The sequence below is a fragment of the Coturnix japonica genome, chromosome 16 (assembly GCF_054131305.1).
Source record: "Coturnix japonica strain WE chromosome 16, WE-NBRP24, whole genome shotgun sequence".
Classification (NCBI taxonomy): domain Eukaryota; kingdom Metazoa; phylum Chordata; class Aves; order Galliformes; family Phasianidae; genus Coturnix; species Coturnix japonica.
Window position 1 is genome coordinate 4,377,098 of NC_140678.1, and position 14,586 is coordinate 4,391,683.

A 14,586-nucleotide genomic window follows, 5' to 3' on the forward strand; every position below is an offset into this window, starting at 1 on the left:
CAGGCATAACACTGATTGGGGAATGGCTTTCTCTGGACTATGGGATAAATTACTAGTTGCCAATTTTAGGATGGTTCAAACAGCTTTTCTTAGTTTGCATCACCTTGCTACTCTTGTGTTCGACTTGTGTGGGAAGGTGGTGCTCTTTGTGTCTGTGCCAGGATGCCATAAGGGAATACGAGGTATGGGAGAGGCGTGAGCTAAGAGAAAAGGTGGAGAGCGGGGCTTATTTCAGAACACATCAAGAAAGAATCAAATGATCCAGCAGGTGGAAGTCCTGGTAGGTGAAAGAAAAGGGGGGAACTGAAGGGTGATAGAAGGGCCCCAAAGTGAGGGAGAGAAAGAAAGTGTCACAGAAACTGGGACAGGGGAGTGGAAAGATGGTTTCTGTCAAAGTTGTTAGAAGAATGGGGAGTGCAGACAGTGAGTGTGGAAAAACAAGGGGGATGAAGGCCATAAAGATAAGGGTGGAACAGCCCGAGAACAGTGGAGTGATTAGATGTCCACAGGGCAGCTGGAACCATTTTGGAGGGTGCCCCTCCTGCAGGGTTGAAAGTTTACAGCAAGGAAGATGACAAGGCTTAGTGAGGAAGATGATGAGCCTTCATCCAGCCAGCCCGTAATGCTTCCGCCTTTCCTTTCTCTTCCACTCGCAGGGGGTCTGGATTCCAACCTTTGGCTCCTTTGACACCATCTCCAAGGACATCGGTACTGAGGACAGGACAGTGACTCTGTGCTGGCCCGTGTTTCACCTGGCCAGCAACCTCATAGCTATGCACCACCTCAAGGCCCGCAGGGGGTCCCTGCCAGGTAGGAGGGGGGATTAAATCTCTGCTGGCTTCGTGGACAGGGCAAACAGGGCCACCGCCTCCCTTCTCAGAAGCAGACCTCCCCTTCTGGGGAGCCTGTCCAAACGCGGGGCCGTTCTGGATGATGTCCCTTAGAAGCAGTTCTAGGTGGAACAGCAACCGTATCATCAACCCTGTATCTGGTATTTTCTCAGCCCCCAGGAAGGTGGAGCACCTGAAGTACAGCCAGGTAGCTACAGCTGCTTTTGTGAGCTGGCAGACAGCGCAGTCGTGCATCCAAAGCACGGTGTTGCTGCTCTCTGGCCGCCTGCAAAATGGGGAGAACGTGGCCATGGTCCTGAAGGACGTCGGAGTGCTCCTCATTGACGGGCTGACGTTCCAAATGAAGTTCTATTCACAGCATTGCCAACAGGTGAGGCTGGAGGCTGTGGGCTGAGATGTGCGTGGGGGTGACCAAACGAGAGCCCATTCCCTAATGCTAAAGTGTCGCTGCTTGTTTGTGGGCATCTGAGAGTGCTGGGATGGGGACGGCAGGATCCCCCCAGTTCACAGGGCTGGCCCCTCTCCACATCTCAGCCACTCAGGTGGACCTCTCCTGCTCTGTCCTTTCAGTGTTCTGCCACCCATCCGGGCAGTGCCTGAAGCCCCAGAGCAGCCAATGAGCTGCCAGCTGCAGGGCCTGGAGGGAACAGAGAGCCGAGAAGAGCTGGGCCGAACAAGATGCATCAAGTTCCTCGATGAAGAAGGAGGACCAGAGGAAGCCCAGCGTGAGGGTGCGCTGCCCAAGCTGCAGGAAGCCAAGGCCTCGTGCAGCCAAGAGCCAGCATCGTCCTCTGGGTCCGCGTCCAGCCTATCCTCAGAGACCCCAGGCAAACCATCCATGCTGGCGCTTCGGGCATGCGACTCGGTGAAACTTCTCAGGAAAAGGGCTAAGAAGATCAGCGAAGCGCAGGAGCAACCAAAGGAAATGGCAGCAGCAACATCTTGTGGTGAGACCTGCCTGCCCGAGCAGTCCTCCCACAGCAGATCTAGATTGCTGCCACCCATAACGGAAAAAACAGGGTCTCCCACTGAAAAGGTGGCAGCGGAAACATCTCACGTAGATCCCAGCCTGCCCAAGGAGCCCTCTGTTGTCAGATCTGGGTTGCTGCCACCCATTAAGGAAGGAGCGGGGTCTCCCGCTGAAGAGATGGCAGGAGCGGCTTCTCATGGCGAGACCAGCCATGAGTCCCCCGCCATCACATCCGCATTTCTGCCACCCATAAGGAAAGAAACAGGGTCTCCCAGGAGTCAGTCTCCAAATACCAAAGCCCCACTCCGCAGGAAGGGCACACCCTACCCACGCTGATGTGGGTGTGTTGTGCCCAGGACAGTCAGAGCTCCACTAGAGGCTGCAAAACAGCTGCTGAGTCCCACTTGTGCCATTGAGACCCATTTGTGTCATTCCTGCATGCCACCTCCTTGAAGAAAATCAAAGGAACAAGGAGACTGAGTGTGGACTCTTCCAAGACCCCTTGCCTCTTTAGGAGCAAAACCCTATAGCTGGAAGTGTTCGAGGCAAGGGGTAAAGAATGGCATGGCTTAGTAATATTGCTATTCTATAGCAACATTGTTGCTATACCTATATTATTATAAATCTCTCTATATATCTATATCTATTATATCTATCTATCTATATCAATTATATATCTTTATAATATTGTATTCTCTTGTTATTCTACATCACATCATACTTAATATAAACATCTAAATACAAATAAACAATCAAAACACAATATGCACATGTGTCTGTATACATATATATAGCCCGAGTTACCGACTGCACTGCCATTTGTGCCGTGTCACAGCCCCCCAGCTCCCACAAAGCGGGGAAGCAGGGGCAGCCGGGCCTGCTGTGCAGATACATAGGCAGGCATACAGATACCTCACATGGCATCGTGGCTCCTCTGCCTTGTTTGGTTCCTGGCAGGTTTGTTTTCAGACAGGCACTCAGCCAAGCCTCTACACCCAGAGCAGCCTTTACATCTGGCAGCCGGTCACAAGTGGTGTCCCCAGGGCTCGGCACTGGGGACGCTCCTAATGAACGCCTTGATCAGGGATCTCGGCCAGGGCATTGAGTGCGCCCTCAGTAAGTTCACAGACAGCACCGAGCTGGGAGGGAGTGCTGATCTGCTGGAGAGGAGAAAGGTGCTGCAGATGCAGCTGGAGAGACTGCATTGGTTCCGTGGTTGGGCTGCAGTTGGACTGCAGGACCTCGAAGCTCTTCCCCAACCTGAGCAATTTTAGGATTCCATGATTCCAAACGCATCACTGATCCAAATGCATTCCATGATCACAGAATCACAGAATCACCCGGGTTGGAAGGGACCTCAAGGATCATGTAGTTCCAACCCCCCTGCCTAGCAGGGCCACCAAACATACACATTTACTAGATCAGGTTGCCCAGGGCCCTGTCCAGCCTGGTCTTGAACACCTCCAAGGACGGGGCATCCACAACCTCACTGGGCAGCCTGTTCCAGGACCTAACCACCCTTCTAGTAAAGAACTTTTCCCTAACATCCAACCTAAATCTTCCCTCCTTCAACTTAAAACCATTTCCCCTAGTCCTGCTATTATCAGCCCTTTCGAAGAGTTTACTCCCCTCCTGGGAGTAAGTTCCCTTCAGGTACTGAAAGGCTGCAATGAGGTCACCCCGCAACCTTCTCTTCTCCAGGCTGAACAAACCCAACTCCCTCAGCCTGTCCTCATAGGGGAGGTGCTCCAGCCCCCTGATCATCTTTGTGGCCCTCCTCTGGACCCTTTCCAAAATCTCCATATCTTTTTTGTACTGAGGGCTCCACACCTGGACACAGTACTCCAGATGGGGCCTCACAAGAGCAGAGTAGAGAGGGACGATCACCTCCCTATCCCTGCTGACCACCCCTCTCCTGATGGAGCCCAGGATCCCATTTGCTTTTCGGGCTGCCAGAGTGCACTGCTGGCTCATGTTAAGTTTCTCATCTATCAGGACCCCTAGGTCTTTTTCGGGGAGATTGTGATCCTGAAGTACTCAGCCAATGAGGAACTGGGGGAGAAAGTGATCAGCTTGGAGTAACTGGGCCTAAAAGTTGCAACGCTGCTTTCTGCATGCTCTCCTGCTTGAAGGGGACCTGCCGTTGCCGTTGCAATTGCCAATCAATTGCCATCCTGATAAGTGATCTAGATATTTCTTCACTGGGCACCAGAGGGCAGCACTGGTCATCAGAGCCCCATTATCTGACTCAGTTCTTTCTGGGGTGCCATGTAGCCACAAGAATTTTTTCTTGAGACCTAATATGGTGTTTAGAGGACAGTACTGCATGATGGGATACTGCATATGTTTCAAGCCGCCCAGCGGTTGCCTCCACCGTGGTAAGCACATAATGATCGGGACAGGCTGGATGGCTGGGCTGAACCCATTGGGATGAGGTTCAACAAGACCAAGAGCCGGATCCTGCGCTTTGACCACATCATCCCCAGGCAAATCTTCAGGTGTGGGGCAGAGTGGCTGAGGCTCCGCGCGCGGGAGCAGCCGTCATCTTGTGGCTCGGGGCCGCCTGGCTGTTACTTCATTCGGCTGAAGCCGCTGCCGCAGCCAGGGCCGCCCTTCACGGCAGCGCCGCTGCAGCCGCTGCGCGCCGGAGCTGTCCGGGCAGCACCGAGACGGAACCGCGGCACGACGGGAGCGGTGCTGAGGACGGCGGCGCCGGAGGTGTGCGGGAGGTCGGGTCCGGGCCAGGGCGAGGAACCGTGCGCGGCCCGAAGCGGCCCGCCCTGCCCTGCCCTCCCCTCCGGCGTGGGATGCGGGGATTTGGAGCGGTTGAAGGACTCGGGGCCTTAACGGCCGCAGCGCTGCTGCCCGCATCCGGGCGGTGCCCCCCCCCCGAGGCGTCCAGCGCTGCTCCCGGTGCCCCCCGGGGCTGAGGTGGGCTGTGGGTGTAGGGGGCAGTGAGGGAGGAGTGGGGGCACTGGGGGAGTTTAGGAGGCTGTGGGAGGACTATGGGGTAATATGGGGCTGTAGGGAGAGTGTAGGGTAATGTGGGGCTGTGGGGGGCAGTGGGATGGATATATAGGTGAATAGTGGGGGATATGGGGTTGTAGTGGGCTGTGTGGGGATACCAAGGGATATGAGGAAATGGGTAGGTGTGAGGGGAATGTGTGGTCTGCCGGTGGCTGTAGGGGGATATGGGGATGTAGGTAGCTGTTGTGGGAATATAGAAAGGTGTGAGGGGGCTGTCAGGAGAGATCTGGGGCTATAGGGAGCACTGAGGATGCTGAAGAGGGATATAGGGCTGTGCGGGGCTTATAGAGGAGGATCTGGGGCTGTAGGGTGCTAGGGGGGCTTCAGGGGTAGATGTAGGTGTATATGGGACTATGGGGAGCTTCCTAGTGGCCACAGGGGGGCTATGGGGTTCTAGAAAGTTGTGTGGAACTAATGAAGTGGTATAGGAGGCTATGGGACAGCGGGGGCTCTGGGGAGGATATAGGGGACTGTGGAGGGGGTCCAGGGCTGATTCTGTGCTTTGGGGGGCTACAGGGGATCATGGGGCTGTAGGGAGCTGGGGGGCTGGGGTGCTCTGTAGGGCTGTGGGGGAGCTCTAAGGTTCTAAGTGGGTCCTGTAGGGTGCTCTGGGTAGGCTATAGGAGGATTATGGGGGATACGTGTCTCTAGGGGGCTGTGGGTGGGCAGTAAGAAGATTCTAGTGGGATACAGGGCTATAGGGGATGTATGGGGCTATAGGGTGGGTTGTAGGGGCATGTGGGGTCAAGAAGGCTCTCCCTCGCTTCCCCATTCCCTTTGCCCCTCCCTTCCCCCTTCCATAGCAGAGTGGGTGAAATGCTAGCTCTGAAGTTTGAATCAGAATTGGAATTGTATTGGACTAGAATATGACAGTTTTGTGGTCTTGGATCTGAACTGTGTTTTCTTCTGGGGCTTCAGGTCCAGGTACTGTTTAATAATGGCTTTGGAGAAGGTTTCAGCGTCCAGTCTCCTGCTCAGGAAGAAAGAAGGAGGTTTCTGGAGGACTTGCTGACGAGTGGAGCTGCTGCTGAACCTCCCCTTCCAAGAAGGCAGCAGGTGAGGCCGTGGTGCATCTCAGCCATTCCATAGTGCAAGGTAGCAGTGATTCAGGCTGTGCTTTGCTCTGATTCTCCAGCAGCACTTGTGCTTGTATGTGAGCAGCAGGCGGCCGCTAAGGTTGTGTGCTGGCTGCAGGCTGGGCAGGCACGGGAAGCACTGCCTGCAGCAGCACCAGCTGAGCCGAGGTACCAATGGGCTGGACTGGAAGCACTGAGGTTTTGGGGGCCTGATGCACAGAGGGAGGCCAATAAAGAGACCACGAGTCCATGAGTATTTAAGGCACAAAGGAAGGCTTAGAGGGGTGATGGAGAACACGTCTGGAGGCACAGATGCCTGCAAGCTGCTCTGGAAGCATAGAGGGAGGCCTGAAGGCCTAGAGGTTGCCCAGGAGGCTTAGAGGCCTTCAGGTAAAATAGCCTGGAGAGAGGCTAAGAGTCCTTGCAGCTTAGTAGTCCTGAGGCCAAACTGAGGCATGGAGGCCAAGAAAGAGGGAGTCTAGATGAGCAGAGGCCAAGAGGAACTGGAGGTCAAGTGCCCTCCAACCTCAGGGTCTGGACAGCTACAGCCCAAGAAGGCTGATGGCCTTGAAGTTGGACTGGAGATCTTGAGACGGTCTTTGCTCCCCCTCCAGCTGGTTGTGAAGAGCCCTTCCGTTGTGGAGAGGGCTGCGGGTTGAGTTCAGCATCTCCTGATGTGTCACAGAGATCCAGGGCTTTCAAGAAGCTGCTTCTTTAAAGTGCTTTGGATGGTGGATGTTCCTAGACAGAGCGCTTGTCTCCTCCAAGCTCTGAAGCCCAAGGTTTGTTCTGCAGGTCCCGCTGATGGCACAGGCATCAAACAGCCCAGAGCTCGTGGCTGGGGAGAGGCTGCGTATTGTGTTGTGAAGGGAGAACTGGAGGAGGGCTTTGAGCAGCGCTGTGCAGGAATGCAAGCAGCTGGTAAGAGAGAGGAGGTGTGTGTGCTGAGAGCAAGGGCTGTACGGCTCATCTCTGGGTGCTGACAGGGAATGCAGGCAGAGCTCTTTGCTCTCTGTTCTTTCCTGCAAGTCTGCGGCCCTTCAGAGCGTGCTGAGTTTGGGCAGCACGATGACAAGCCAAGGGTGGCAGCAGGAGATGCAGCACAGCCCTCTCCAGCAGCCAGGTGCATTTGTTCCTCTTGCTGCTTCTTAAGAAGGTGTGTTGAGCTTCCACAGTTGGTGCCATGGTAGCCTGTTTTGAAGGCTTTTAAGCTCTTCCTCTGATGCTCGCATCTTAAGACAGCGAAGGACTTCCCTGGCTGTGTAGGAATGGTTCCTGTACAAGGGCCTGGCTGTCTGTGTCTGTTCCAGATGCTGAAGGGGATGGTGATGTGAGTGCAATGATGGAGCTGGCTTTTGAATGGCAATTGCACCCGGCTGATGTGCAGCTCTTTCTGACACAGGCAGGAGACGGGTGGTGGGACTACAGCTCCTCTGGCAGTTTTGCAGCAAAGCTGTTAAGTAGAAGATAGGGATTTCTTTACTAGGAGAGTGGTGAGGTCTTGGAACAGGCTGCCCAGGGACATTGTGGATGCCCCATCCCTGGAGGTGTCCAAGGCCAGACTGGATGGGGCCCTGGGTAACCTGATCTAGTAAACATGGAAGTTTGGTGGCCCTGCCAGGCAGGGGGGTTGGAGCTTCATGATCTTTGATGCCCCTTCCAACCTGGGTCATTCTGTGGTTCTCTGACTCTGTGATTTGAAAGAAGAAGAACTCAGCTATGTTTCCTGTTCTTCCCCTGGCTATCCCCTGGCCTCGGCCCAGATTACCATTGCACTGCAGTAGGTGTTCCTTCCATCCCCGTGGCTGCCCCTTGCTTTCCAGAAGGTTGCCCTTTCTTTCCCACGACAGCCCGCCCATAATTCCCTGAATGCCCCAATACCCGTCAGTATTTCCCATCCAAGAACCTGTAGCCACCCCGCAACCCCCACAGAGCCCCAGAACCCTTCCAGGACTTCCTCAGACCCAGTACGCCTTCCCCATTGCTAGCCTGACAGGACCCCCATCACCATTCAAGGACTCCCAGAGCCCTGCTGGGGCCCCTCTTCACCCCCGTATCCTTCCAGATCCCATCCAGCAGCACGGTGCTGGGACAGGAGGGGCTGCTGCAGGAGGGGAATGCAGTGCTGGAAAAGGTGTAGGGCACAGATGTGGCGTAGGGGGCCCGGGGGCATGTAGAGAGTGGTTTGGGGTGAGAATGGGGGATGTGGGTCAGTGTTGGAGTGCATGTATTGAGTTCTTCCTGAGAGGAAATTGGGGTTCCCTGTGGCCCAAAGGTGGAGCCCTGATCTATCACCACACATGACCCCATAACCCCATATAACTCCACGTGACCCCAAGGCTCCACATGACCCATAACCCCATAAGCCCAGATGAGGCTGTGGACAGTGCTGGGTCTGTTCCTGGGTCATTCAGGGGGTACTGTAGAGTGGCTCTGGGGTTGCTGTAGAACAGCACTCTCTATATGCCCTAGACCCTCATCTCGCCCACATCCTGGGGGCAAGATGGAAGTCTAAGGGGCTATGGGGGAGTCCCGTGTGCAGGACAGATTCATCACCTGCTGCCCCACAGCAGCCCCCAGAGCCATCCTAGTGCAGCCCTGGAACAGCCCCATCACTGCCCACGGCCCGTGGCCAGCAGCAGTTCCAGCACCAGCACTGTGTTGGGTAAAGGCAGCTCCTAGGTGTGGCTCTGCCCCACAGCTTCCCCAGAGTGCCCCTTAGCCTTCCCGTAGGCATCCTTTCACTGCCCCACCACCCCGTGTGGCTTCCCCCCATCCCAGCAGATCCCCCTCACATCACTTCTGTACCTTCACAAGTTTTCTTTTTCTGGCTTTCTCATTCACCCCTACACGCCAACGGAACATTGCACCAACATTCTGCAACCATTCATGTGGGCTCTTATCCAACCAGAGCCGCCATCCATTCTTTCTTCTCCTCGAGGTGTCCTTGGTTCTTGTGCTGTTTATCTTGCTCCGCAGCTGCTGCTCCGTGCAGTCCTTCTTGTGTTCCCACAGTAAGGACTGCCAGGAAAGAAACCATTTGCCAAACCTCTGCGCCACAGACTGCCAAGGAACTCCATACGTTCCCAGGAATGGCAGGAGGGTGCTGACTATGGATACACGGCTACGGACTCCAGACAGCCTGATGAAATGAGTACGGGATGGCCATGGTGCCTGAGGGCGGTGGCTGCTCTGATGCTCGATATTCAAAAAGCCCATAAATCTACACTGGGCCAAAGGATCCCGGTTTTAATATCTCCTACATTGTTGACTGTATTGGAGGCAAAGCGGGACATTGGCTCTCACCCCAAAGAAATAATTGTTCCTAATATTGTCAACCCAGTATCTTTCCTTAGCAGACCTCATGGAGAATCAGTATTACGTGACTGCTTTGAAACAACTGAAGCTGCACGTTGCTGCCGGTCCGTCGGACCTGAAGGATGAACCCTTAGAAGATGCAGAAGTTCCTGGTTTCCCGACAGCTGCAGTTTTGTGAGACAAGGAGGCTGCAAGGCAGGATATGCAGTAACTGTTACTGAGCAGGTAATGGAAGCACTACCATCAGCTGTGGGGACTTCCCCTCAGAAGGCTGGAATAACTGCCTTGACAAGAGCCTTAATTATATCGACCGATGCTAATTATGTCTTTGGGGTGCCACACGCTCATAGTGCCATCTGAAAATGGCAAGGATTGCTCACACACAAGGAAAACAGTATGATGTAAATCTACCAATGGTTATTATACGCTGTAAAGGACATCAGAAAGGCAACACTGTACAGGAAATAGGGAATAAGATGATGGGTCAGGTGGCAGAACAGGCAGTTGAAGAAGGTTTCAGTTCCAGACGGTAAACTTAAAATCTCTGAACCTGAGTCAAAACCTGTAAAATATTCTAAAGAGGACAGGAGTGCAATTAATGATTTAAAAGGGAAGAGAGCAAGCTGAAAGGTGGGTGCATGCCCAGATGGTCGCATTCTTCTGCCCCTTAGTATTTTATGGACACTGGTTATAAGGGAAGGTAAGGGGATACACTGGGCAAATGGACTCTACAAAGTACGATCCCAGTGCCAGGAACAGGGCACAAGAGGGCCTAATGGGAAAGGGTACCTTCCAGGGCAACAGTGGCAAATTGAGTTCTCAGAGCTACCAAGAAAAGGGGGGTATCGCTGTATGTTGGTACCTTTTTTAGTGGCCGGAGGCTTCCCTTGTAGAACTGTTCAGGCACGTGCAGTCATTAAAGTATTTTGACAGGAGATGATTCCAAGATGCTGAGGAACTACTTGGTCTGTCAAGGAAAGTGCTCCATGGAAAGTTAAACATAAAGAAATGACGAGTCGGTCACTAATTTGCTTTGCAGTGTAATTAGTAGCTTTCCAAAAACATAATACTTCCTTGATTGCTGGGTCTGTACACGATTACCAAAGGCAGGGACGGAAGCACCGTGATCTGGGATCCTGTGACTAAATTCATCTGCTCAGTACAGATATAAAAGCGGTCAAAGGGAGTCCATTTACTGAGGGGCAGGTGCCATATTAAACAGTGGCCGCTATGAAGGGAAGTAATAAGACTCTGATTAATGGGCATGAGTATCAAAACGGAAGTAATAGAATGAGCAAGTGTTGTTCGGGTAAAGGCTTTGGGTGGCTGTGGGGAGATGGGAGAGCTCAAACTCCCACCTGGCATAGTGAGGACTATGTGGAGCCAGTATAAAAATGCAAGGTGGGCTAAGAAGGGTGAATAAGCCATTGGTAAGGTGTAATACGGGATGCCATAGCTTTGTGAGAGCTCTTATCCTGGTCTTAAAAGTAGCACCGCTGTGAAGGGCTATAGTGAGCGTCTCTGCAGCTTGAGAAATGCCTGAGAATGCAGGTGCCCTGTGGGCAGTCCAAGAGGAGGTATCCCCTTTATCCAAAGTTGTATTGCAACGTGAAGTAGGCAGGCATAACACTGATTGGGGAATGGCTTTCTCTGGACTATGGGATAAATTACTAGTTGCCAATTTTAGGATGGTTCAAACAGCTTTTCTTAGTTTGCATCACCTTGCTACTCTTGTGTTCGACTTGTGTGGGAAGGTGGTGCTCTTTGTGTCTGTGCCAGGATGCCATAAGGGAATACGAGGTATGGGAGAGGCGTGAGCTAAGAGAAAAGGTGGAGAGCGGGGCTTATTTCAGAACACATCAAGAAAGAATCAAATGATCCAGCAGGTGGAAGTCCTGGTAGGTGAAAGAAAAGGGGGGAACTGAAGGGTGATAGAAGGGCCCCACAGTGAGGGAGAGAAAGAAAGTGTCACAGAAACTGGGACAGGGGAGTGGAAAGATGGTTTCTGTCAAAGTTGTTAGAAGAATGGGGAGTGCAGACAGTGAGTGTGGAAAAACAAGGGGGATGAAGGCCATAAAGATAAGGGTGGAACAGCCCGAGAACAGTGGAGTGATTAGATGTCCACAGGGCAGCTGGAACCATTTTGGAGGGTGCCCCTCCTGCAGGGTTGAAAGTTTACAGCAAGGAAGATGACAAGGCTTAGTGAGGAAGATGATGAGCCTTCATCCAGCCAGCCCGTAATGCTTCCGCCTTTCCTTTCTCTTCCACTCGCAGGGGGTCTGGATTCCCACCTTTGGCTCCTTTGACACCATCTCCAAGGACATCGGTACTGAGGACAGGACAGTGACTCTGTGCTGGCCCGTGTTTCACCTGGCCAGCAACCTCATAGCTATGCACCACCTCAAGGCCCGCAGGGGGTCCCTGCCAGGTAGGAGGGGGGATTAAATCTCTGCTGGCTTCGTGGACAGGGCAAACAGGGCCACCGCCTCCCTTCTCAGAAGCAGACCTCCCCTTCTGGGGAGCCTGTCCAAACGCGGGGCCGTTCTGGATGATGTCCCTTAGAAGCAGTTCTAGGTGGAACAGCAACCGTATCATCAACCCTGTATCTGGTATTTTCTCAGCCCCCAGGAAGGTGGAGCACCTGAAGTACAGCCAGGTAGCTACAGCTGCTTTTGTGAGCTGGCAGACAGCGCAGTCGTGCATCCAAAGCACGGTGTTGCTGCTCTCCGGCCGCCTGCAAAATGGGGAGAACGTGGCCATGGTCCTGAAGGACGTCGGAGTGCTCCTCATTGACGGGCTGACGTTCCAAATGAAGTTCTATTCACAGCATTGCCAACAGGTGAGGCTGGAGGCTGTGGGCTGAGATGTGCGTGGGGGTGACCGAACGAGAGCCCATTCCCTAACGCTAAAGTGTCGCTGCTTGTTTGTGGGCATCTGAGAGTGCTGGGATGGGGACGGCAGGATCCCCCCAGTTCACAGGGCTGGCCCCTCTCCACATCTCAGCCACTCAGGTGGACCTCTCCTGCTCTCTCCTTTCAGTGTTCTGCCACCCATCCGGGCAGTGCCTGAAGCCCCAGAGCAGCCAATGAGCTGCCAGCTGCAGGGCCTGGAGGGAACAGAGAGCCGAGAAGAGCTGGGCCGAACAAGATGCATCAAGTTCCTCGATGAAGAAGTAGGTCCAGAGGAAGCCCAGCGTGAGGGTGCGCTGCCCGAGCTGCAGGAAGCCAAGGCCTCATGCAGCCAAGAGCCAGCATCGTCCTCTGGGTCCACGTCCAGCCTATCCACGGAGATCCCAGGCAAACCATCCATGCTGGCGCTTTGGGCATTCGAGTCAGTGAAACTTCTCAGGCAGAGGGCGAAGAAGATCAGCAAAGCGCAGGAGCAACCAAAGTAAATGGCAGCAGCAACATCTTGTGGTGAGACCTGCCTGCCCGAGCAGTCCTCCCACAGCAGATCTAGATTGCTGCCACCCATAACGGAAAAAACAGGGTCTCCCACTGAAAAGGCGGCAGCAGAAACATCTCACATAGATCCCAGCCTGCCCAAGGAGCCCTCTGTTGTCAGATCTGGGTTGCTGCCACCCATTAAGGAAGGAGCGGGGTCTCCCGCTGAAGAGATGGCAGGAGCGGCTTCTCATGGCGAGACCAGCCATGAGTCCCCCGCCATCACATGCACATTTCTGCCACCCATAAGGAAAGAAACAGGGTCTCCCAGGAGTCAGACTCCAAATACCACAGCCCCACTCCGCAGGAAGGGCACACATTCCCACGCTGATGTGGGTGTGTTGTGCCCAGGACAGTCAGAGCTCCACTAGAGGCTGCAAAACAGCTGCTGAGTCCCACTTATTCCATTGAGACCCATTTGTGTCATTCCTGCATGCCACCTCCTTGAAGAAAATCAAAGGAACAAGGAGACTGAGTGTGGACTCTTCCAAGACCTCTTGCCTCTTTAGGAGCAAAACCCTATAGCTGGAAGTGTTCGAGGCAAGGGGTAAAGAATGGCATGGCTTAGTAATATTGCTATTCTATAGCAACATTATTGCTATACCTATATTATTATAAATCTATATATCTGTATCTATTATATCTATCTATATCTATATCTATTATATATCTATATTAACTATATAATGTTGTATTCTCTTTCTATTCTACAGCACTACATCATAGCTAATATAAACATCTAAATACAAATAAACAATAATCAAAACACAATATGCACGTGTGTCTGTATACATATATATAGCCAGAGTTACTGACTGCACTGCCCTAGAATCAAATTCCCTTACGGTACACATCGAACATCCCGCCTAAGCCCAAGCCCAACCCCAAGCCTACGCCTACGCTATTCCTAACTTCTCCCTTGTTCTGCTTTCCAAGCCCCTGGATTGGCACACTGCTTTTTGGCCTGGCAGGGCACCTGGCAGGCTGGATTTTGGCCTTGGAGGTCTTCCTTTGCAATGTGCTATGGGGAAGGGAAGGGAAGGGGATCCAGTATGTTTAGTGCAGAGTCGGGGAGATTGTGAACCTGAAGTACTCAGCCAATGAGGAACTGGGGGAGAAAGTGATCAGCTTGGAGTAACTGGGCCTAAAAGTTGCAACGCTGCTTTCTGCATGCTCTCCTGCTTGAAGGGGACCTGCCGTTGCAATTGCCAATCAATTGCCATCCTGATAAGTGATCTAGATATTTCTTCACTGGGCACCAGAGGGCAGCACTGGTCATCAGAGCCCCATTATCTGACTCAGTTCTTTCTGGGGTTCCACGTAGCCACAAGAATTTTTTCTTGAGACCTAATATGGTGTTTAGAGGACAGTACTGCATGATGGGATACTGCATATGTTTCAAGCCGCCCAGCGGTTGCCTCCACCGTGGTAAGCACATAATGATCGGGACAGGCTGGATGGCTGGGCTGAACCCATTGGGATAAGGTTCAACAAGACCAAGAGCCGGATCCTGCGCTTTGACCACATCATCCCCAGGCAAATCTTCAGGTGTGGGGCAGAGTGGCTGGAAGGCTGCGTAGAGGACCTGGACCTGGGGGCAGTGATCGATGCTTGGCTGAACTTGAGCCATTGGTGTGCCCAGCAGGCCAAGAAGGCCAACAGCATCCTGGCTTGTATCAGAAACAGCATTGGCAGCAGGAGCGGGGCAGTGATTGTCCCCTTATACTCATCTCTGATGAGGCCGCACCTCCCGTGCTGTGTCCACTTTTGGGCCCCTCACTGCAAGGAAGACATCACAACCTTGGAGCGTGTCCAGAGGAAATGACTGTGGTCATCTGAAGGCTTTGTTGGTTGTCGGAGGGCTCCACTGGTTGTCAGAGATGTTCATTGACCATCAGAAG

At 53.2% G+C, this 14,586-nt stretch overlaps 1 protein-coding gene across 1 annotated transcript; it reads left to right on the forward strand.

The window, feature by feature from the left end:
• The first annotated feature begins 5,525 nt into the window (after window positions 1-5,525).
• Window positions 5,526-13,811, forward strand: LOC146758201 (uncharacterized). The gene is made up of 5 exons (XM_085517396.1): window positions 5,526-5,904; window positions 9,284-11,140; window positions 11,517-11,670; window positions 11,864-12,081; window positions 12,282-13,811. Exons 2-5 carry the CDS (start codon window positions 11,117-11,119, stop codon window positions 12,309-12,311), a joined length of 426 nt encoding a protein of 141 aa, XP_085373522.1. The 5' UTR covers window positions 5,526-5,904; window positions 9,284-11,116; the 3' UTR covers window positions 12,312-13,811.
• Window positions 13,812-14,586: the final 775 nt, after the last annotated feature.

What these genes read in the sequence shown, in the direction of transcription:
- LOC146758201 (XM_085517396.1), top strand. Translation starts at nt 11,117, where the DNA reads ATGATCCAGCAGGTGGAAGTCCTG. An exon ending in TCCAGCAGGTGGAAGTCCTG is followed by an intron (nt 11,141 to 11,516) that starts GTAGGTGAAAGA and finishes TTCCACTCGCAG; the next exon opens with GGGGTCTGGATTCCCACCTT. An exon ending in CCGCAGGGGGTCCCTGCCAG is followed by an intron (nt 11,671 to 11,863) that starts GTAGGAGGGGGG and finishes GTATTTTCTCAG; the next exon opens with CCCCCAGGAAGGTGGAGCAC.